The sequence below is a fragment of the Anoplophora glabripennis genome, unplaced genomic scaffold (genome assembly GCF_000390285.2).
Source record: "Anoplophora glabripennis isolate ALB-LARVAE unplaced genomic scaffold, Agla_2.0 scaffold113, whole genome shotgun sequence".
Lineage (NCBI taxonomy): Eukaryota > Metazoa > Arthropoda > Insecta > Coleoptera > Cerambycidae > Anoplophora > Anoplophora glabripennis.
This window is the reverse complement of record NW_019416240.1, coordinates 15757-38270: the sequence shown is the minus strand read 5'-3', so window position 1 is coordinate 38270 and position 22514 is coordinate 15757. Positions and strand designations below refer to the sequence as shown.

At 30.8% G+C, this 22514-nt stretch overlaps 1 protein-coding gene across 1 annotated transcript in view; it reads left to right on the top strand.

Moving 5' to 3' along the window:
- The first annotated feature begins 4454 nt into the window (after positions 1–4454).
- Positions 4455–22514, top strand: part of LOC108905957 (dual specificity protein phosphatase 22-like) — a 19719-nt gene continuing 1659 nt past the window's right edge. The window contains exons 1-4 of the mRNA XM_018709043.1: positions 4455–4475; positions 11473–11589; positions 14778–14902; positions 22207–22378. Coding sequence (XP_018564559.1) covers positions 4455–4475; positions 11473–11589; positions 14778–14902; positions 22207–22378 — 435 coding nt within the window. The remainder of the gene's footprint in view (positions 4476–11472; positions 11590–14777; positions 14903–22206; positions 22379–22514) is intronic.

Sequence of the window (22514 nt, the reverse complement as noted above, 5' to 3'; positions counted from 1 at the left end):
TCTACATCATCATTCACCGAAATATCCGCGTTTCGCACTCAAATTCTCTTACAAATATTGTTTGTCTTCCTTGTTCTGGATCTGTTAAATTCGCTCATTTGTGACTACCCAGTGTGTGACTTGGCCACTAACGCTCGTGCACAAACCATTTTTTAAAACACACTGGAATGACAAAAATGCGAAAATAATAATTTGCACGCACATGACACGAAAGGAAACGTCTAAGCTGATATTATTTTAAAATTAAACTATGCAGCGTCGTTGATTATCTTTTTTATCAAACTAAAAATTTTGGTTTGATTTATTTATGAGACTCACTGCCTACTACTTTGGAACTCTGGTATAATGTGAGCATTTCTAATTTATTTTTTGAAGAATGTTTATGCTTTTAGAAGGATAGAAGCAGATAGAAGAAAATATTTTATTAAAATACGTTCAGAAAAACGCAGGCAGTATTATTGATGATGACAACATTTGGGTGTTTTCGTGAAAACACCCAAATAACCCTCATAATTCTTATTTCATGAATTCCGTGAAGTCATATTTGAGGTGTTGACTGATCAATGTTGACACTCATTCAAGATCATAGATTATCTTTTTATATTCATTTTTTTTGTTTCCTCACGAAAACATTTGTTTTGTGCTTTTTTTAACAAGAAAAAACCTTCAGTTCCATCCTGTGTGTACAAAAAGCTACTCCTCCGTGACTGAAATAATTCCAATGTATTTGATTAGTAGATTTGAAATTATTTAAAAAAAATAGTTTTCCCAGTGCACATTTATCACCCTGTAGCTTTTTTACTACACATTTTCGGACCTATAACCTTTTTTTACTTTTTTATCCTTATTTCAACACTCTGTATGTATGTTTATGACAACAATCTATCATTAAAGTCAATAATTTTAGATGGGTCCTGTTTACGTCTCCATAGATTTAAACTGAAATACATTTTTATAAATTTTTGTTTTTAATTGATCTTAAACACTATGCCCCCAAGGTAGTTTGAAATATTTTGAGATTATTAAATACCTTCAAAACAACTGTACTATGTGTCATCAGAAAAATATGTCCTCACTTGAACCGAAAACTGTAGAGACAAATGTATATTTCCAATGTTCCAACAATTTCCTAAGATAAAGATAATAGAACGGAATATTTTGAATTTATTTTTAATGACATGGAATGCAATCATGCGCTGGCTGGGCTAACTGTTAACGATAAGCTGAAGACTTCAAATAATTTCGTAATAATTTGTTCCTTTTACTTCAAAACATCAATTGGATTATAGCTGGAGTAATATATTATGAAAAAATTTACATAGAGTTGCAAATATCCCTTTCAAATGACAGGTACTTTAAAATTTTCTTAAAAATTAATATGCTTAATATTGGACAGAAACAAATTCAGAATGAGAAATTTTATACGCTGTGGAAGAGGATCCTGGTACTGGAAGATTAGCCACTAAATTTCAATTATATCATATGCTGTGAAAATCAGGTGAATAAACAAATTATTTACATATTTCTGTATTTCATTTTTCTGTTAGATTACTTGTTGAGTACTGTTTTATAGTTTAGCTTATTTGGAAGACTTAAATTTTCGTTTATGTGGGATGATAGGCCTCCTAGCCAACATCCACAGAACAAAAGTTACTCGCCAAAGAGCAGTAGGTAGGTACCTCAGGGCGGGTGGTGTGGAAATTTACTTTTTAACAACCTTTTCTTTAAATATGAAATTTGACAACAATGCATAGCCCAGTTCCTAATTGTACATGCGCTATGACTAATGCGCTCCATTGTTTGAGGTCGCACTAGCTTGTTCAGTTGTGGGGTTGAACATTACTAAAAAAAAGGTTAAAAAAGTTTTTATGACGGAATTTGAAAAAATAAACTATCGATACATGTTTTTAAAGGTCAAAGGTAGCCTCGGTATAAATATGACTGCCATTCAAAGTTACATCTTGTCTATACAGGGTGTCCCATTCATGTTTCATAAAAAACTGTGTACAATTTCCTCATGGAAAAATAATAGGGGTAGTTCATGTTTTTGTCAAGTTTTTTTCTTAGACGCCCTGTTTTCGAAATACAGTGTGTTGAATTGTTACTTTCCAAATGGTTTTCCATAATTATCTTTAAATTGGTAATTGGAGGGGTACAATCGAAAAAAATTACATTTCTCAACGGTTCTGTAAACTGTAAACTACAAAACAAAAGGTATACTTGTCGAAATTCGGTAGCACGTACCATTTTCGAGAAAAATTAAGTTGCATAGAAGGTAATGGGGGACAATTTCAGTATTTACTGTAGTATTTCGAGTTTGCACATTTATTTAATTGTGCAGCTGTTTTGTTCTGTATCTCCGAGTCTGTTTCCTAATATTTTTCTGTTTTTATCACTTTTTTAAGCATTCAAGTCCATCAACAATTCAGTCCATTCAACAATTGTTTATTTTAGTAATGGTAGGGCAGTAGTTTACAAAATCTAAAATTAGTTAATAATAGATAATTAATTACCATAATCTGTTTATTTTGATTTACTTTTTTAAATGTTAGTTTACAACAAACTGAAACTTAAAATAAATTTAATTTTCTTTTTTAGTTAATAAAATGTTTTACAATTTAACTGTTTCATGTGATACGTAAGAAATTAAAATTAATGTCTTAAATGCAAATACTGTTGGTAGCTAAACGTCTTCAACTCATTCAATGGTAAGGTCCTCTTTCAATTTAATGTTTTGTTAATGTACTTGTGCCGCTTTATGTGAGCAAAAAAAATGCAACTTCATTTTTCTCGAAAATGGTACATGCTACCGAATTTCGACAAGTAAGTACACCTTTTCTTTGTAGTATCCTTTAGAGTTTACAGAACCGTTTAGAAATGTAATAAATTTTGACTTTAACGTATTTTTTCTTCGATTGAACCCCTTCAATTACCTGTATCGGCGACACTGCTTTTCAGAAAGAAACCGTTTGCACATTATTCTTAACGCACAGTTAAGATGTTTACTCGTGTACTTTTGACATTTTTATCTTTAACCGATTTAAAGATAATTAAGGAAAACCATTTGGAAAGTAACAACTTCAACACAAGTTTTTTTGAAACATAAACGGGACACCCTGTATACAGGGTGTTTCGGTGCTTGTTACAAAAAAACACGTACAAATAGATGAGGTTAAAATATCAGTTCTTCATAAAAAAAAATTTCCTGCGAGCTTTCGTTAACAAGTTACTGGCCCTCAAAGATGAAAATTAAAAAGAAATTTTTATTTACAGTCTAAACTATTAACTTCAGCATGATTCAAATTTAGTGATCGATAACACAGTACAGCTTGTTTTTGATATTGTAAGTGAAACTTCATTATGCCCAGAATGCCAGGGATGGACTACGCCCAATGGTTAACAACCCAGAATTTTCCCTGATCAAAAATGATGCTATTAAAATTAACAAGAGTACCTTTTTTATGCAAAATATGATAAATCTCATAATTTCGGTTCAGGAAGTAGAAAAAATTACCTACAAAAAAATATTGTAAAATTTGCTCCATTGTCCCGCATTTTCTTACGCTCCCGTAGCAAATTTTGATTTATACATTATGCCGATTATTAAACATATAAATAGTAATACAACCCCAAAATTTCGCGATTAATATTAAACCGTTTTGAAGTTATGCAATAAATGTTTCCTGAGTTACCCCTTCAAGGGGCTGTATCTCCCTTAGGGGGCCGCCACTGACAAAAACTCTACTAAGGTTTTCATAATATTTCGACATGTTTTACATACTTTCCAATTTTGAGTACTTATTTCGTTAACACCTTGTATGTCACTATGAGGAAAGCTTTATCTTGCAAAAAATAAGCACCTGATTGTATCTATATGAAAAAAATATATTGCAAGTGCTTGTGCAACCGTTTTTGAAATATCAGGGTTGACAATCCCCACTTTAATTTTTTAATTCTTGAAATTTCATTTGAAATTTTTTCATCATGGAAGTTCGCTACAAGCCTAGATATCATCCCTTAAAATATCACCACTTCAAATTTTCGGGAGCTGTCTTTGGATCGTGGATACTCTTTTCAACAGAGGATTCAGTATTCATAGATTGAATACTTTCTGTATTCACACCCAGCGCCCGTGACTGTAGGCTACTTTGATGTAGTGGTGGAAAGCCTGAACCAAAATAGACCAAGTAACGTTACGTAATCTGGTTGCCAATCCGGTGTTAATAAAAGAAACAATGGCTTTTGTGGTAGGTAAATGTATTTTTTTAAAGAACAGGGGGTGGTCGCGTATCACCTGGTACTCATCTAATACCATTTATATCGACCGACTTCAGTAGACAGAGCGCCGCCGCGCTTGTTGTGGAGCTGGGAAGCTCGGAGTCCTCAGTCAGTTGTTTCGCGTTCAAAGAGTCGTTCGCTACCCTAACGAAGAAGGTGGTAGCCTACCCGTTAAAATGGGAAACGGTATGAATAAGGCAAGTTAGAACAGCATTCTAGACACTTTTAATACTTAGCCTATTTAGTTTTTATCACACGCAATGGAAATGCTTAGAAACCGCTCTTTTTTAATACATACGTTTAGAGCACCATCAGCTGATCGAAAGGCACTAATGCTCCTGGTAAAGTTGGAAATCTAGGGCGGGAAAATATACTCATTACTGTCAAAACAACTGTTCGCTCAGTTACTGAAAAAAATCCAAAATCGTATATTTTTTTATATTCAATAGGAATTAAGTTTTGCAGATTTTTCATTTTAATGAGTTTTCTGTTTTTTATCAGTTTTGAATAAATTAGTCCATAAAAGTTATTACCATATTTAAAGAAAATTAACACTTGACTTGATCAACTATTTCTTTGTTTTCAAACTTTCAAAATGAAAGAAAAATCCTAACAAGCAGAAAAATGAATGATTTTATAATTTTTTTTTCAATCTACTCCAAAAAAAAATGTAAAATGTCTTTTCAGAGAAATAGATATAGTTTTTAATTTTTAATAAGAACAATTTCACCAAGCGAACGTGATTTTTTATCTTTGTCGTAAAACAAAATATCGAGAGCAACTTTTCATTATTTTAAGTAAATAGTCAATCGAATAACAGAAAAAAATTGTTTTAGTGTTAAATCATAAAAATTAACGATTAAAAAATTGAAATTGTTATAAATTTTTTATTAAAAATTAACAAATATATTTAGTTCTCTGAAAAGTTTACATTTTTTAGAGTAGATTGAAAAGAATATATAAAATTCATTCATTTTTCTGCTTATTTGTTTATTTATTTATTTATGGAGGAGACAAACACAGGCTTTATAGCCCAAAACAATGTCCACAAATTACTTAAAGCTAATTGAATATAAAAGTACAGAAATAATATTATAATAGAAAATGTTAATTTACAATAATAGTTCCCTTTAAAAATCTTTTAAAACTAATGAGCGAGGAATGAAAGATATCTAGAGTGCTATAGTACATACAAGTTAAAATGTCTGCATATTCTATTTATAGGAGAGTTTTGACCAGAATTAGTTCGATAAAAAGTCTCATGAAACAGTGCATTTGCTCTAAAATCATGTTATGGTACACGTAAACAGATCAAGGCTAATAAATCTGGAGAATCGATAAAATCATTTAGAAGCTTATACAGAAATACTGCTTCGGCCATAATTCTTCGATTCTCCAATGAAAAAATATGGTAATGATTTCGTAACATCGTGCTACAATGAAAAGAATACACACCACTGTCCTTGTAGTGTAAATATCTCAAAAATCTGTTATGTATGGCCTCAAGTCGAGACTTATTTATGGTATATTGAGGACTCCAAACAATAGAATAGATGCAAAATTGATTATGCTGTGCACGTATGCAAAATATACAGATTTAATAGCAAAAATCGACCTAAAATTTTTGCAAACTCTGACATTTTGTTGCTTTTTAAAGTTATATAATCAATATGTGAAGAAAAATTCATTTTCCTGTCAAAGACAACCCCAAGATCTTTTATTTCTTCAAGTTGATTTAAAATATTCTTATTAAAGTTATAATTATTAGAGGATATATTTTGGTTACGGGTAAAACAAATATAGAACCATTTACTTAAATTTAATTGAAGCTTGTTCAATTTACAGTATTCAAAGAAAGAGTTCAAATCTTCCTGGTAGGCAACACAATTATCGGAATTATTTATTTAAGAGTAAATTTTCAAATCGTCTGCGTAGAGTAAAAATTTACAAAATTTGAAACAATGACGGATATCGTTGATATAGATTAAAAATAGTAATGGTCCCAAATGTGATCCCTGAGGAACACCTGACATTGCATCGTAGGGGGGAGATTTGTAACCACTAATAGTTACCAATTGCGGCATGTTGAAAACATAAGAGGTAAGCCATCTCAGTAGGTTACCATGTATACAATTTCAGACAATTTAGATATAAGTATATTATGATTAATTTTATCGAATGCTTTGCTAAAATCGGTGTACACGGCATCCACCTGAGTCTGGCAGCACTTACAATATATACAGAGTATATTACTAAATTAGATTCAATAGATCTATGTGGAAAAAATCCATGTTGCTCAATAATTATAGACGATTTAACCGCGCTAAGTAAATGCTTATAATATACTAATTTGTCGATAGTTGGAAACTTCGTTTTTATAATTTTTTTTTGTAAATAGGAATCACAAAAGCTTGCTTCCATGCATCAGGAAAATAATTTGATTTTTTAATTTCTGAAATCATCCCTTAACTTCTAGTCTCCCTAACTCTGTCAATTTTAATAGTACAAGAAAAACTCAATAGACCATTTTTATGTATAATTTTATGCTCTACAACTTTTTTTCTAGCTCTTATCTCTTTTGAGTTATCTTGAAAACCCCTTTATTTTATTTTTTGCACCCCTGGCAGGGTGATGAAAAAAAAAATTACTGTCACTTATTGTTATTATATACCTCAAACTAACTTACATAAAAAATTCAGGCATTTAATTTTTCTATATATCATTATTTTTACTCTTTTACATTAACTTACGCCTGATTAATTTGTCATTTTCTGTTCCGATAAACCCTTTTATTTATTAAAATGGATAGAAATTTTTCTGAATACATACTACCTATCTAAAAAAAAGTAAACTAATTACGCAAATGTTTTTCTCAGTGTAATACGATAGTACTAGAACTAGATTATTCTCTCTACAAAAAGAAAATTACAAATCATACATTTGTTTCAAATGAAATTAATCTTATTTTGCCAGTTTTACATTATTTATTTTCTTCACGTGATGTGAATTCCAAAAAGCTGTCTGTCCCTCGTTTCCAATACTTGTCCTAGAACTATTCCCTTTGCGGCGATAAAAGTTTGGTCTTGTTATAAGAATTTTGTTTGCTACGTTGCTGTAAACAACTTCTCTCGTGCACGAATTTATATACGCATATAACAAATATTATGTGCAAAAAATAACATTCTTTTAAAGGTTCATAAATCACGTACATATTTAAATTAAGAAACGTAAATAAATTGCTTTAAGAATAGCAATTATTGAATAATGAATATAATTTAAATATACAGTGTGTCCAGAATGGAGTGAAAAAAAATTGCTTCAATTCAAACGTCGAAAAATGTTTTAGTGATGTATTTATATTCTTTTGTTTATCAAATTCAATAAAAAAAATTATTAGTTCATTGATATTTATTTTTAGGTCGCTCAAAAACAACATTAAAAGTTAAAATAATTATGAGTGACCTTTAGAAATTAAAATATCCATTTAAAATTTTCAGAATCGAGATTTTTTTCAACTTAGAAAATGATAAAATAATGAGGAAAAAAAAATCAATTTTTGACGATTTTGGAAATTTTTAAAAATCTTGAGCGTCCTTGAAAAAACTTTTTTTTTTGAGCTGATATTTTGAGGGGACTCTTAAAACATGATAAACTAACATATTTTCACAAGAGACACGAAATAATTCGCTTCCCGAATCTGAATCCGTGTCTGCCTTCGGCCAACCGCATAAATTTATTAAACGCCGTATATCCATTTCATTAAATTATTTTATTATTATTCGGCCATTGTAATTAAAAAAAATTAATTTGCAGCATTTAATGAAATTATTGGCCCGTGACTAATAATAAACGTAATGAAATTACTAGAATAGAATGTTACATGTATTCAAAAGTGTTATATTGTAGAATGAATAAATTTTCTTGAAACAGGAACTCTAAAAGGGGGTCAATAGCCTAAAACGAAACTGGGACTCATAAACATGTTTTATTGAAAAAACTAGTGGATTTAACAAAACATGCATATAGTAAGTGCAAAAATGTTTTAACTTTTACAAAATGAAGAATGATAGTTAAAAGCATCTTAATTCAGACCGGAAATTCTAGCATTTCATTGCTTTTAACACTATTTCACCGGAAAAATAACCTTTAATATTGTCGTGGATTTTTATTGGTGGATTTTCAACTCAATCTTTAGGTTCTTTCACTGGTCACTTTGTTTTATGGAGCACTTTAATGTCTCGTATCACAATCTTTGAGTGCTGCGCTAGGGCATTACAGTTTATGTGCGTGTGGCCTCATTAAAGTCCCCTCGAATGAAACTTTCAGAGTTTGTGATTATATGGAAGCTCTAGAGCTTAATTTGAATTTTTGACTCCTTGGAGGGCTTGTGTATGGCAACTTTAGGAGCTGTGTATCCCTCAGGATCTTCACTGCAGGATGGACACAGTTTAGGTGGTAGTGTGCTATAAAGCAATAGGAGCTTTAAGCTCATATTCATTTTTTAGGAGATTTATTGAGATTTTTGTATTAATTCAGAACAAATATGAGCATTTATGGCATTGGTATATTTTAGAATATATGTTTGGTGCGTACACATGTACTAGGCAGGTTCAGTTTCTGGTTATTGAATTGGAAATTATCAGGGTTGACGTTCAATCACAGTCCTCGATGGGTCCGCAGAAGTCCTGCAATGAAGTTCGCTTTAGTTTTGACTATTAGCCTATGTTTCGCATCTTTGGAATATCGCCAGCTGTAACTGATGCAATATAGAGCTTAAAAAACGCTATTATCTCACATGACATTCTAATTCATTCTCTGTTATCAAAGCTTATTTACTTATTAATTTTTTTCGTTGTTTAATTTGCCATAAATTAGTAAGCGATTTTTTTTATTGAAAATCTGACTTCGCCGCTGAAATTTGTGCCCCATAAAATTAGTTTCTACCAAATTTCGTGGAAAAATGTTCATTGATAATTATAAAATTAAATTTATGTGCTATCATATCATTTATGTTCTTCTTCATTCATATTATAAGATTTACTTGAAATATGCATGTAATTTTTTAGCAAATTTAACAAAGGAATAGCATACACTCGTATTGACATTATTGACTTTATTCCCTATTCAGTAAATCAATCAAAATATTGTCCAATCTCTCTTATATAGAAGGCTACATAGTTAAAGCTATTGACTTAGTTATAGCCATTGATAGACCATTGTAGGTATGTCGATCGGTCTAAAAAAGGCATATTTGTGAATGTGAAGCACTAATAGATATTTTTTGCGTTTTGAAGTCTTTGGTAGAAGAGACTAAATGGCTAAATGGAAACCCTGTATTGTACTAACGGAAAACTTAAAAAAAGAAAAATGTCATAAAACTTTGGTGTTTGCTATTTTCTTGTTTTCTATATAAAAAAAGAAAAGGAAATAAACGTAGAATTATTTGCATCTTGTACATTGTATTTAATCACAGAATTACGTTTTGTATTATTTTAATATAATTAAGCGCATAAAATAAAATGACTTTGTTATTATAAAACTAGATGAAGTGTTAAAATTTTAAATTAAGCTCAAGGCTATTATGACTGCATTTAAAATTTTATGAATGTTAGATAGAACACAATCCCCGTTTCGCTGTGGTTGAAATGGAATTTATTTGGCAGGGGAATAGGCGTACTCCCTCAACTGTAATGAATCGACACATCCGAGATTGCGAAATTAATGGTTTATGTTGTTAATGAGGTGGGGTGGCTGTTAACCTTGACCGGAGAGTGTTTTGGCGATTATATCAAACTAAATTTCAGTTGAATAGAGTTCTAGGAGGGAATACATCTTTAGGATAAAATATTATAATAACATTGGCATAAAGGCAGGGTTTCATGCAATATTTCCTTTCAAATCCGTATCCAAACAGTACAAACTTGTCCTAAGGTTATAAGGATATCCTTGGGATATCTGGTGGAATCTGCCCGTATGTCCCAAGCAAGTACAGTTGGAAGATGTTTTGTCAACGCAAATATGCAAAACCGAAGATTTAAAACTTTAAATTTCATTACAAACTAGTACCGTGATAATTTCTGAGATTAAACAAAGGTTTGGCTTCAGAAATCATTTAATAACATTTCACTTATTTCATACAGATTAGTTTAAAAGTAAAAAAACATTTCTTCGAGGTATTTCCAAATTATTTAAAACGAAAGCATTCAATCATAAACTAGATAAAACATAAAACTGTATGAAAGTATGTTAAAATGAGAATTTTTTATAATAGCAAATGCGCAGTTGTGTTACAGGTGTTTATTAACAACAACTTTTGTATTACTTTTTCTAAAAGTGTGAAATTTTTAAAACAATCGTGAAAATAGCAAAAGTGAGCGTTATTTTTCAACTTTAAAAAGACATTTTTATGAAATACATCGGGACAAAAAAGTTACGTACTTTAGCAATGCTCAGTATAGAAAAATTGTTATTGACCTGTTTGGTTTTCAAACACGAGTCGCCACTGAGCTTAATATTATCGAGTTCGCTGAGTTGAACAATGGCACGCATAAACCACACATAATGTAAAAGTTATGTTTGGTATATGCAAGTTTTCTGGCATTTCAGTTTATTTAAAATAGGTATAATCCATAAAATTGTCAATTCCTTCTTTTCTATACCTAACAATATATTCATATTGTGTAACGATTTACTTTCAAATTGCATTTTGACACGCTAATATCGTCAAACATTACCTATATCTATTTTCTATACAAGTTTTGTGAAGTTAAATTTTGATACCTATACATTTCTTTTTTCGTATCTTTCACTTTTTGGTCCATTTGTCCTCTTGTAAACTCAACATACTGTAGGTATATCAGTAAAATATTTTTATTCACAATCAATTGATCTAGCAAGCAAGCACTTTTTTGTTTTTCACAAAACTGAATTTGCTTCTTAGTTGTTCCTAATTGCATATACATATGTAAATTTCATGCTGTAAGTTTCAGAAAAATGTAAATTTTGTGAAAAACAAAAAACGTCTATTTGTATCAACAAAAGAAATTAGATTGTATTATTTATTTATTTATTATTATTTCTTTTTAATTTCATAGAAATGCTCCCCTAAAAATACTTAATTTTCAAAATACTTCACTGCTGTAGACAGAACTAAATTTAAATTATCATTATTTGCAAATAAGTTTATTGTTTCAGGTATTACCCGGCTTGTACGTAGGAAATTATAGGGATTCCAAAGACTCTTCGCAATTAGCAAAATACAACATAACGCATATATTGGCTATCCATGATACTGCAAGAAGGGTGCATTCCGTAAGTAATAATTGTTATGAAAAGCAATGTGTGTTTCCCATGATCAGGGCTGGATTAAGGGGGGGCTATGGGGGCCGTAGCCCCGAACCTCATGAGATCGAGGGACCTCGGCAAGATCTGGCAATTTTTTTTTAAATCAAACCTTAAAACTGTTTGGGTTTTGAAATTATTATATCACCGGTTAATCATAGGTTAATCCGGCCCTGCCCATGATTGGTTGATGTTACGTGACTGCGTAAATGATTTTTTTTACATATTGAAAATACAGTAAGTATAGACTTTAGCGAATCGATTTTGCTCCACTTTTTTTCGTAAATTTAAAATATATTACGAAGAGATTTAAAGATAATAAAAACTAACTAACTATAATCTGAACACAAATACTATAAACAAATAAAAATCAATTGTTATATCAGTTTAGGATTTAGCCTTTAGCCTAACTATACCATTTATGTTCATTTATCACCTAAGCATAATATTAAGTATTAATAACATGATTTTTGCCTTACTTTTGCTGCCGTCAATAAAATAGGATATTTGTTTTAATACATATTTTTATAGATAATATTTTTTATATCTTTCCTTAGTGATTATATAAGGTGTCTGGAAGCAAATTGGCTATACCATAAGTTGAGCTTCCTTTGATGAAAATAAAACCATTTAGATCAAGTTAGGTACCTTAGCGCAATTTCATTTCATTTTTTATTCCATTTGTTCTTAAATAACTCCCACATTTTTAAATATATTTTAATAAAACTTTATATAGCGGCATGTTTGGGGCAGTCAAATATAAATTCGAGCTTTTTCACTTAAAATATGAGACTGATGAGAACACTAAACAGTTTTTTGTTTTTCGCAATATTTTTTTGTTAATAGAGATTTAGAGAAACCGCAGATGATTTTTGACATGCTTTTTATTGTCGCCGTTCTAGAGAAAAATGGATTTAATTCTTTATAGCAGTTATTGACAGGAGTTATTGACAGTAGGATTTGGGGGATCCTAATTTAATCATATTTCAGGGTATTTTTACTGAATTTAGATTCAAATGGAAATTCGGAGATTTCTTAATTTTGATTTAGACCTTCATGTAAAAGTCTATCACTCCTGAGATGTAGTCACTTGAATTTAATTTTCCTGTACTGCATTTGAATTGAAAGTCTACAGCATGTCCACAGAAAAGGTGTTGAATAGGAAAAACTTTCTTATTTTTCATTTTATCGAAAAAAGTAACTCTTGATAAAAAATTTTGCTGTTTTTTTAAGTAAGATTGGATTGGGAAAATTTAACATTTCTTGTACGGGGTATTCAACACAATTATCTAGTCACGAAACTAGAACTTTTCTAGATTTATGAAATTAGTAGAATATTTGGTTAACCTAGAAAAGTGAATAATATTGTTCTTGTTATTACATTTTGTTTTACATTTACTTCAGAAAAATATAAAAAGTCCTTAAAACATACTTTTTGGATAAGAAAAATACTTTTATTTTAAATAAGAGAGTAATAATAAAAGGAATAGATGTAAATAGTACTGTTAATAATTTTAATTTGGCTACTTCATGTCGGTTTAAAACACCTTTAGAAAGAATAAACCCAAAATTATTCTAATTCGTACTTAATTTTAGGTTAGAAAGCCAAAATTTTGTCACAAAAAGCAAATAGTATTTAACTTCCTGCGAAGCAATGCAAAAACTTGATAATTTCCCCGACTTACTTTAATTGCTTTCATAGAAAATATGAGCGTGTTTGCTTACGGATGGGGAATATTTTCCATTTCTGTAAATTCAGTTACATTGACCACTGTGTCAAAAAGCGATATCTATACATATACCAAATTTTATTTAAATCAGACTAAACCTTGATTATTTGGAAAAAACAAAACTTTTAACGCGACTGAGCCAAGCAACTTAGGATAACAGTTTCTTTAAAGTTTGATTTTAAGTATAGTAATAAATAATAAGTAGTTAAAAAGATCAAGCTACTTAACGAATCCCAGGTATTTTTATGTTTTTTATTTCTAGCATTACTTGTTATTTCAGTACTTCCATTTCACTTTCAGTATGTACGTTTCTATTACTTTGGACCGGGAAATTATTTGCTGGATAAATTAAGGATTAGCAAGATTTCAATATTTAGGTACGCCAACGAAATCATAATCAGTTTACCAATTTGTATAATGGCTAAGGTGAGGTTATACATCCGGGACTTTATGAAAGATAAGAGGCTTGCCCTGCTTGACCTAATTCTCTTACAGAACAAAAAAGTACTTCATGTAGTCCTTACTTGATCTGCGGAGGCAGCATATTTTTTTAATTATGACATGAAGTGTTTTACCTATTTATTAAACAGATACCTTGAGTTACCGTAAATGCATTTATTTTAATAATGAATATCTTATATTACGTAGAGTGTATAAATAAATGTATAGAAAATAATATGATTAAGGTAAAGTACAGCGACTAGAAAACTATAGATTATATAAAATCTATAAAAGCATAGCAGGAGTGAAGGCCACCGATTTCTACAAATAATACAGGGTGTTCGCGTTAAGTGCATTAAAAGAAAAGGGTACCTAACAGAAAAATTAATTTTAAGCAAATATTTTCATATTATATCCGGAAATCCTGAAAGGTGTGAATAAAAAATTATAATTATCGGAATGTGCATGCGTCTAGAACAGGCTCTAGGAACAAAGTTACATATTAAAAGAACATTGTACTTTATTCTAAACGTTTTAACATTCCAATCAACTCCAATGAATATCTGTGCACTGCAATATACTAGATACAAAGCCCTGTTAATGTCACAATTGATTTATCTCGAAATTTCATTTGTATAGATTAAAAGCGAGTTCTAGACAGGTATCGATTACGTTACTCAACTAAAGCCAATACAACACTGGCCAGGATAAAATCAGCATCAAATAAAACAATTTTATTGGTAAACAAGAATAACTATTCGACAAGGAATTTTTGTTTCCTTAACTAACGAAATTTGAAGTTCAATCTTCTTCGAACATATTCAATAGATTGCCATATTTAGGGTATCAAGTCGAAGAACAGTATTCCAGTTTAGAACGTACAAAAGAAAACTGGACTGCATTAATTCTAATTAATTAATTAGTTCAGTATTAATTTTATATTTAATTTAATGTTATTTAGTCATATGTATTTTTTTTTTGTTTCAGGACAAACATTACTTGTGTGTTATGGCATCAGACACCCCGGATCAAAATCTAACACAGTATTTTTCCTTATGCAACGATTTTATCCACGCCGCTAGGCTTCGAGATGGAAATGTCTTAATTCATTGGTAATTATTTAGACTAGGTAGTCACAATATAAGGAAACGCCACCAATTCATTTCAATCGTTTAACCCAAAGAAGTTATACGAAGCTATTCCTTCTGTAGTGTATACCCATCCCTCAGTGAAGTGGGAAAATTTAAAAGCTCTTAAGATTACAGAAGCTTATGTCGATTTAATAAAAATAGGAGCTATTGATAGTTGATAGATATTATCTCTGAGTTTCTTAGTGTAATAGTTGCTAATATTTGTAGCTACCGTTTTCATCAAAACAAAATCAATTAAATAAGAGTTCGTAAGTCCAACTGCCGCCTACCAAATGCCGCCTACCCCACTTACAAAGCGTCATTTTTTAAAATACAGTGACAAATTTTTATTACACTGTAAAAACGTCGATGTGAATGACAATAATAAAAGTTCGGAGTGAATTAATTGAGTGAAATTATTGAGTACATTTTCACTCATTTTGGATATTTTGATTATTTTACTCGTTTGTGGTTATATTTAAACTAAAACTGAGTACATTCACTCAAATACAGGTACTCCTTAAATAAATTCTTCACGTAAACTCGTATTTGGTGCACTTGTATCTAAATCAGAGCAAATGTCCTCATTCCGAATGATTCCACCTTTCCAACAATAATAATTTTTAATATACAGTTTCTATTACCTATTCACACAACTTTCTATTGTCTTATTTCTTGTCTTTATCCTCCACCTTGATGCTCGTTCTGAAAACCTTTTCTTATCCTTCTTCTTTTCTTTTTTTCAGTTTAATGTCAACTCTTTCCATTTCTTACTATTCCTACTACAAAACCACTTTATTCCCAGTTATAGTCTGTTTATAAATGAAAGAGAGTAATAAAAGCTTATTATGTATACAAATCGTAAATAAATGTAGTACTGGTGCTTATATTCAATATTTTTATATTATGTATTATCGGTATAGATGAGGTGTACTTTTAAAAAAACTTTGTGTGACCGGGTTGTACTAAATTGTAGCAGGTAGCTAAAATTTAATCCCCGACAATCCGTCTTTGTCTATGCCGCTTCAATTTCTCGGTCCATTTCTCTTATAAGTAAACAATATAAAAACAGCATTTCAAAACATGAGGCTACTTTAAGCATCATAACCGGGTTAAGAGTGTTTTTAGTAATTCAAATAAAATTATTCAGTATTATTATCAAAATATTTATTTAAATTTAATGAATAGACTTTTATTCCACACAAAAATATATGTATTTTGAAAATTCAAATTATGGTGAGTAAATGTAGTGTTGTATAAATGTACAATAAAGAAAATAAAAAAGTAGGTATATTAAAATTCATCCTCTGAATATTCTGATGAATTATCTTCGTCTCCTAGATTGATAACGATAGGTTCCACAGTAACGTCAATTAAATTATCGAGTTCCCACATTATCTCCTTTTCTTTTTGTACATGATGTATACATCTTTGCCAGTTATCTGCAGTTACTCGTTCCAAGGAATTTTTTAACAAAATTTTCACGTCACTTAATTTAAACGTCGTATTATTTCGCGCTACATCTCCTTTTACCTGCGCCCAGACTAATTCGATTGGGTTAAGTTCACAGTGGTAAGGTGGTAACCGTAGTACCGTTATTTGGCGATTTGTTGCCATTTCATCGATAACATATTTTTTCTGATCTTTATTAGATTGACAAGTGTCAAAAGTTCCTTTTTCACCATATTTGTTTCAAAACAAATGTTTTTTCCTGATAACTATTGAATTATATCGGCTTTCCTCCAAGCAGTCGTAGGCGTCCGCTCGGTCTGCCGTGAATGGTAACTGGCATTATCCATGACAATTACAGACCCCGGAGGAATAAGATCCAACATCTGTGTAAAATACTCTTCGAAAAAATCTGCGTTCATGTCTTCGTGATAGTCACCTGTATTTTTAGATTCAAATAAAAGTAAACCGCCATCTACAAAACCACTGGCACTACCTATATGTGTCACTATTAATATTCGCCCTTTACCTGAAGGTGCCTTGAACCCTGTTGAAAGTCCATCCAAAAATGCTTGTCGAAAACTTTTTACATTTTTATCTTGCCATACTTTTGTTACAGTATATCCCTCGTTGACCCAAGTTTCGTCTAGATAATAAATATTCCTCCCTTCGTCACGGAATTTTCTAATTGATCTTAAGTAGGATCTTCGCCAACAAATAATTTCATCTTTATCGATAAGAACTGACTGTTCTGCTTTTCCCAGCAAAAATTCAACTCTCGTAAGACGGCCCATAATTTGCTTCTACTGATTTTTGGCAAATCGTTGTCCTCTGAAAGTTCACTTAAAATTTTGCTTAGCGTTGGTATGGTATTTCTTTTTTAAAATAAAATGAGTGTACTTTTCTGCGAATGACATTTTTACCTGTTAGCATTAGTGTTAACCGATAATTACCTAAAACGAAATATTACCACGCCCATGGCCGGTTCTTGTCTCCTTATGAATATTATTATTTCTTCTATGGTCTTCTCTCGCAGCAAACCTTTGGAATATACTTTATCTAAATTCTTGTCTTCCACAATTTCTTTTATTTCTTCTAATTTAACTTTCTTTCTGTCTCAGACTTTTTGACCCTTCAAATTACAAAACAATCTCCTCTTTTTTTTTTCTTTTTTTCGTTTCCCCGATACCGCACGCGGGTAAATAGATTGTTCCACTGCACTTAATTTTGTACCTTATTTACTTATAATTAAATAACAAAAATTGTAAAATCCTTTATTTTCATAATTCACTATCTATTTTAAAAGTTTCTCTATCTCTCTATTTTTTTTAATATCCCTTCACATGCTAAATTTCTGTTTTATACTTGTATAGTTTCCATTCATTTCAATATGCTATCAAAAGGAAATGTAAATTTGAGACATTATTTTGGCAATATTTCTCCTAATTTGAAACTGTATATCCTAACTAATCATTCACGGGTGATTTATTTTTACACTCAATATTTAGTTAATTAAGAACCAAGTCTAAATAAAAAATGACTCATTAATAGTTAAATTTAAATCATATTCGAGAAAAAGTCAACTCTAAATTGGTTTTATACAGGTTCGGAAAGTTCCCATGGTACATCGGCCGTTACGTGAGAGCGATAAAGTAAGTCATAGAAATCCGTGCGATAGAGAAGTATGGCTATAATGAAGGCGTCTCATTGTCACCGCCCGTTTCGGCCTTTCACAAATAAGATCCACTTCCATTTGTAATTCAGCGATCTTTGTTTTCGTTGTTTGCTTTTTCTTTAATATATGTAACTACTTATACAATTCCGACTCCGGTATTCCGATATGTTAATACAATCCGTTAACAGAGGGCAGCACAACGCGTAACAAAGAAAACTTTTTACAGTAGCTAGTAGATACCTTTGTTTGTAAATCTAGTGACCTTGTTTCCCCTACTGAGAAGTTATTCAAATGGAGTATAGAGCTCAGCTGCATTTAAAGTTCATTTAGTTGTTATTTAAGTATACTTTGCCCTCTGTTAACGGATTGTATTAACATATCGGAATACCGGAGTCGAAAATGTAGAAAGTAGTGACATCTATTAAAGAAAAGGCAAACGACGAAAACAAAGATGACCACCGGTCGCTGAATTACAAGTGGAAGTGGATCTTATTTGTGGAAGGGCGAAACGGGCGGTGACTTAGACGCCTTCATTATAGCCATCTTTCACTATCGCACGGATTTTTATGACTCACTTTATCGCTCTCACGTAACGGCCGATGTACCATAAGGACTTTCCGAACCTGTATACTCAGAATAGAGTCAAAAGTCACTCAATTGATAGTTAGCAGTAACTCGGATTTGAGTAAAACTCACTCACACTGTTGCAATAGTTTCACTCAGTTGTATTCATACTAACAGAGTGAAATTTCACTCAATCAAGTGTGGACAGAAATTGATACATTATGGAGTAAAATTGAGTGAAATTTTTTTAGAGTGTACATATTTCGGAGTTGAGGAGGTCCATCGAAGATGCTTTCTTCAGTTTTGCATTACTTAAATTCGGAAATTGACTGGTTAAGTATTGTAAATAATTCTCGCTTTTATCCAAATCCTCTCCATATTCAATTTTTTGTAGAACGTATCTCTTGTTTACATAAGTTGAGCGTACAATGGAAATACAGGCGTATTTGTTTCCATTCGGATTTAGCACGTAAAGATATATCTATATAACACCTAGTGAGACCTCCATGTCAGCCCATTTTTTTACTTTGTGTGCCAGTTTTATTAATTAAATATAATGAGATATGTTTATGAAAAATATATGTACCCCACCTATCTTCATTTAATAAACTAATACTGTGAAGAAATCTATAAGATAGGTACAATGGATCTTGAAATTAATGAAACAGGGTAAAATCATCTATAATGGCAAATATGTAATAACAGTGAAATTGATTGATTTTGTTACAATAATCTCAATATTAATGAGAATGGGAATGCTAATATAATTAACTTGATGGTAATAAAATTGCTCTCAATAATTATGACTATTCTTAAACTTTTACTAAAAAAATACATGATTTTAGCTTCCTTATGTTGTCATATTGAAAGAAGAGGGAAATACAACGGTTCATATTTCTTGTGCTCCAAAAAAAAAAACGAATTACCTACGTTTCAGTCCGTTCCATATTGATCTAGAGATAGAAACGACAAGCATTAAAAATCTAGGTAAATCTAACATAAAAAAAGTCGTAGGTCATGCAATGAGCAGATTACTCATATCTAGAATGGCACACCATTAGAGAATAATAACACTTACAGTAATAAAATAATGGATTTTAATATACCTACGGCAAAAATTCCTGGTAATTAAATTCGATAAATTACACACCATGAGCCAAAAAACGTAAGGAAATAAAATAAAGGTACATATTTCTATGGCTTCAAATTTAGCTCAAATAACGGTATATACAAACAAATAAACATTTTTTCCTTGAAACTATTCACATAAAGGCTTTATTGTCCTTGAAAATGAAATGTGAAACGTAGTTTATAATGAAGATATGGACCTCAAACTTTGTATGTACAGGATTATTCACATAATTATTTTTTGTCTTTCTTGCGATTTCAAAGAAATATAGTAAGTATATGGAAAAATAATTACCCAATCTGGAGATATAAACCAAACGTTTTTTTTTTCCTAATGGAACACCCTGTATATTTTTTAGAATCCATTAATTTTTCTAATTACATTTATATATACATGTCATATGACAGGTTGCACAATATTTTGGTTTATTTACTAACTTTCCATAATATAATAAAGGATTGGTACTATAATGATTGCAGAAATACTAAATACTGGCACAGTTTTTCACACTTACAGTGTACAATAATTCAATAATCATAGAAATCTAAAAAAAATTAGATAAATTTGGAACGAATACACTGAAGATGAATTTTTCGACACAAAACCTCTGAATCTTGTTCGGGTTGAGGCACCTGCAAAAAATGTAATAAAATTTCTAGAGTCGTATTTAAAAAAATGAAGTTGATGATGGTCTTGGAGAGACGAAACGTTACATATAAAAATTGATTATGCCATTCGATAGAAGGCAAAAAGTGGCCATGATAAAGTGTTTTTCTTTTTTCAATATCACCTCAAACAAGGCTGAAATGAAACAAAAACGGATTTCCAAAATTTCGTTTTTTTTCAAATATTTCGAAAACTCATGTTAGCCTTGATTTTTTAGAGGCATAATGTTGGTCCCCTGATTGCCCCCAATTAAGCTAGTTTGTATCTCTTACCGTTTTCGAGATTCCTGTAGTGAGAAGCGAATTTGTAATAGCCTGTATACAACCTGATAAAGATATACAGGGTGTAAGAAGTTTGACTGTCATTACTTCATCATGAAGTAGAGTAATCATAAATGAACAAAGAAAGTTGCATATTACACGGGCGTAATATTAAAAGTTTTCAAAATACAGAGAGTATTAATATTGGGGACTTTCATCACAACGTGACAACAGCGCTTAACCTGCTGATGCACACCACGTGTACACGCGACAGACTTGTCCTACGGAAAAAATGTAAACAACTATTATTGTAAAACATTTAGTAAATTTCAAGACAATTGTTTTTAAATAAATTAAATAAAATGTATCGATTTTGTAGTACGAAGATAGTGTTGTGCTTAAATTTTAGCTCGAATTTTAGTAATTATGAATCTCTTAAAACAGGAACTTGATTTTTTCATCAAATTATGAATTTGAAAAGTATATAATTAAAGTACCCAAAGATTCACGTCATCCAAATAATCATACGTATTAAAGATAATTTAGGTACTTACCAAAAAACAAAATTCAGTAATTTTTAAACGCACAAGTACAAAACAAACTACAACATATGCTCAAAATGTCCACCACCATTTTCGATGCACGCACAACACCTTCGAATCCAATTTTCGCGTTGGAAAACACCTCAAGAAAAGGAAATAGTGGTACGCAAAAAACACTCCGACACGGTTGAATCCAGATACGAACTGAATTCCGTATAGGTGGTTGCTGGACACCTTAGTACCTCGTGTTAATAAACCGCCGCTCCGTTGTCACATTGCCGATATGAATTTTATCGAATTTTAAATTTATTACAACGCTAATTATTTTTTAGAATTAATCATAAAGAAGTTCAGAAAATTGATAAATATTGTATTTTATGGTATTCTATGCACGCAGTTCAATACTCCTTAGCTTAGCCTTAACTTTTGTCAAGTTGGAAATTTTGATAATTTTTTTTCTCAGATATGGTTGAGTTTAGGACCCATATCATATAAAGTTTTTTTGTTTATTTTAATGTATTCTATCGTCTGTTAAAATTAAGGCAGTCAAACTTCTAACACCCTGTATTTATTAGCTTTGGAGTTATTGGAATAATTTATAAAAGAAATAACTTTGATCCTCTCTTAAAAACAAAAGATAGTAGACCTCTGGTCATAAGAAAAAATAGTCTTATTTTAAAAAAATTTATTACTCCTAAGATTATTGCACACATATTTTTAAACATCCTGTATGAAAAACTTTCTAAAGTAACCATATTTGTTTTTCTGGTTGTGTATTTTACTTTTACAGGGAATTTTACTGAGTATACTATTTACTCTACTCAAATATTATAATATCGAAGAAGCAGAAAGACAAATCGCAATAAAAAATTGATTGTGATCATTTATTCCGAAAACTAAAGATACTTATCCGTTTAGGAAATGTACGAACAAATCTCATTCCGAAATACGCTGTTAAGGAGTATTCTGTGTACATAAAATTACAATAGATTTCTTTCCAGTTTGGCAGGAATGTCTCGTAGTGTAACAGTAGCTGTGGCTTATATCATGTCCGTCACAACCCTTACTTGGAAAGAAGCCCTTAAAGTCGTACGAGCTGGCAGAGCGGTTGCTAATCCGAATTTAGGATTCCAGAAACAGTTAGAAGAATTCGAGTGTACACGTTTATTAGAGGTGAGTTTATTAGTTAGTTTATTACAATAGTTCACAAGATTCAGCTACCTGTCAAAATCTGATATGATTTATGATTATTTAAAAAAAAATGTTTTAGACAAAACTCGCACGCAGTATTATTCCCTGATAATATATA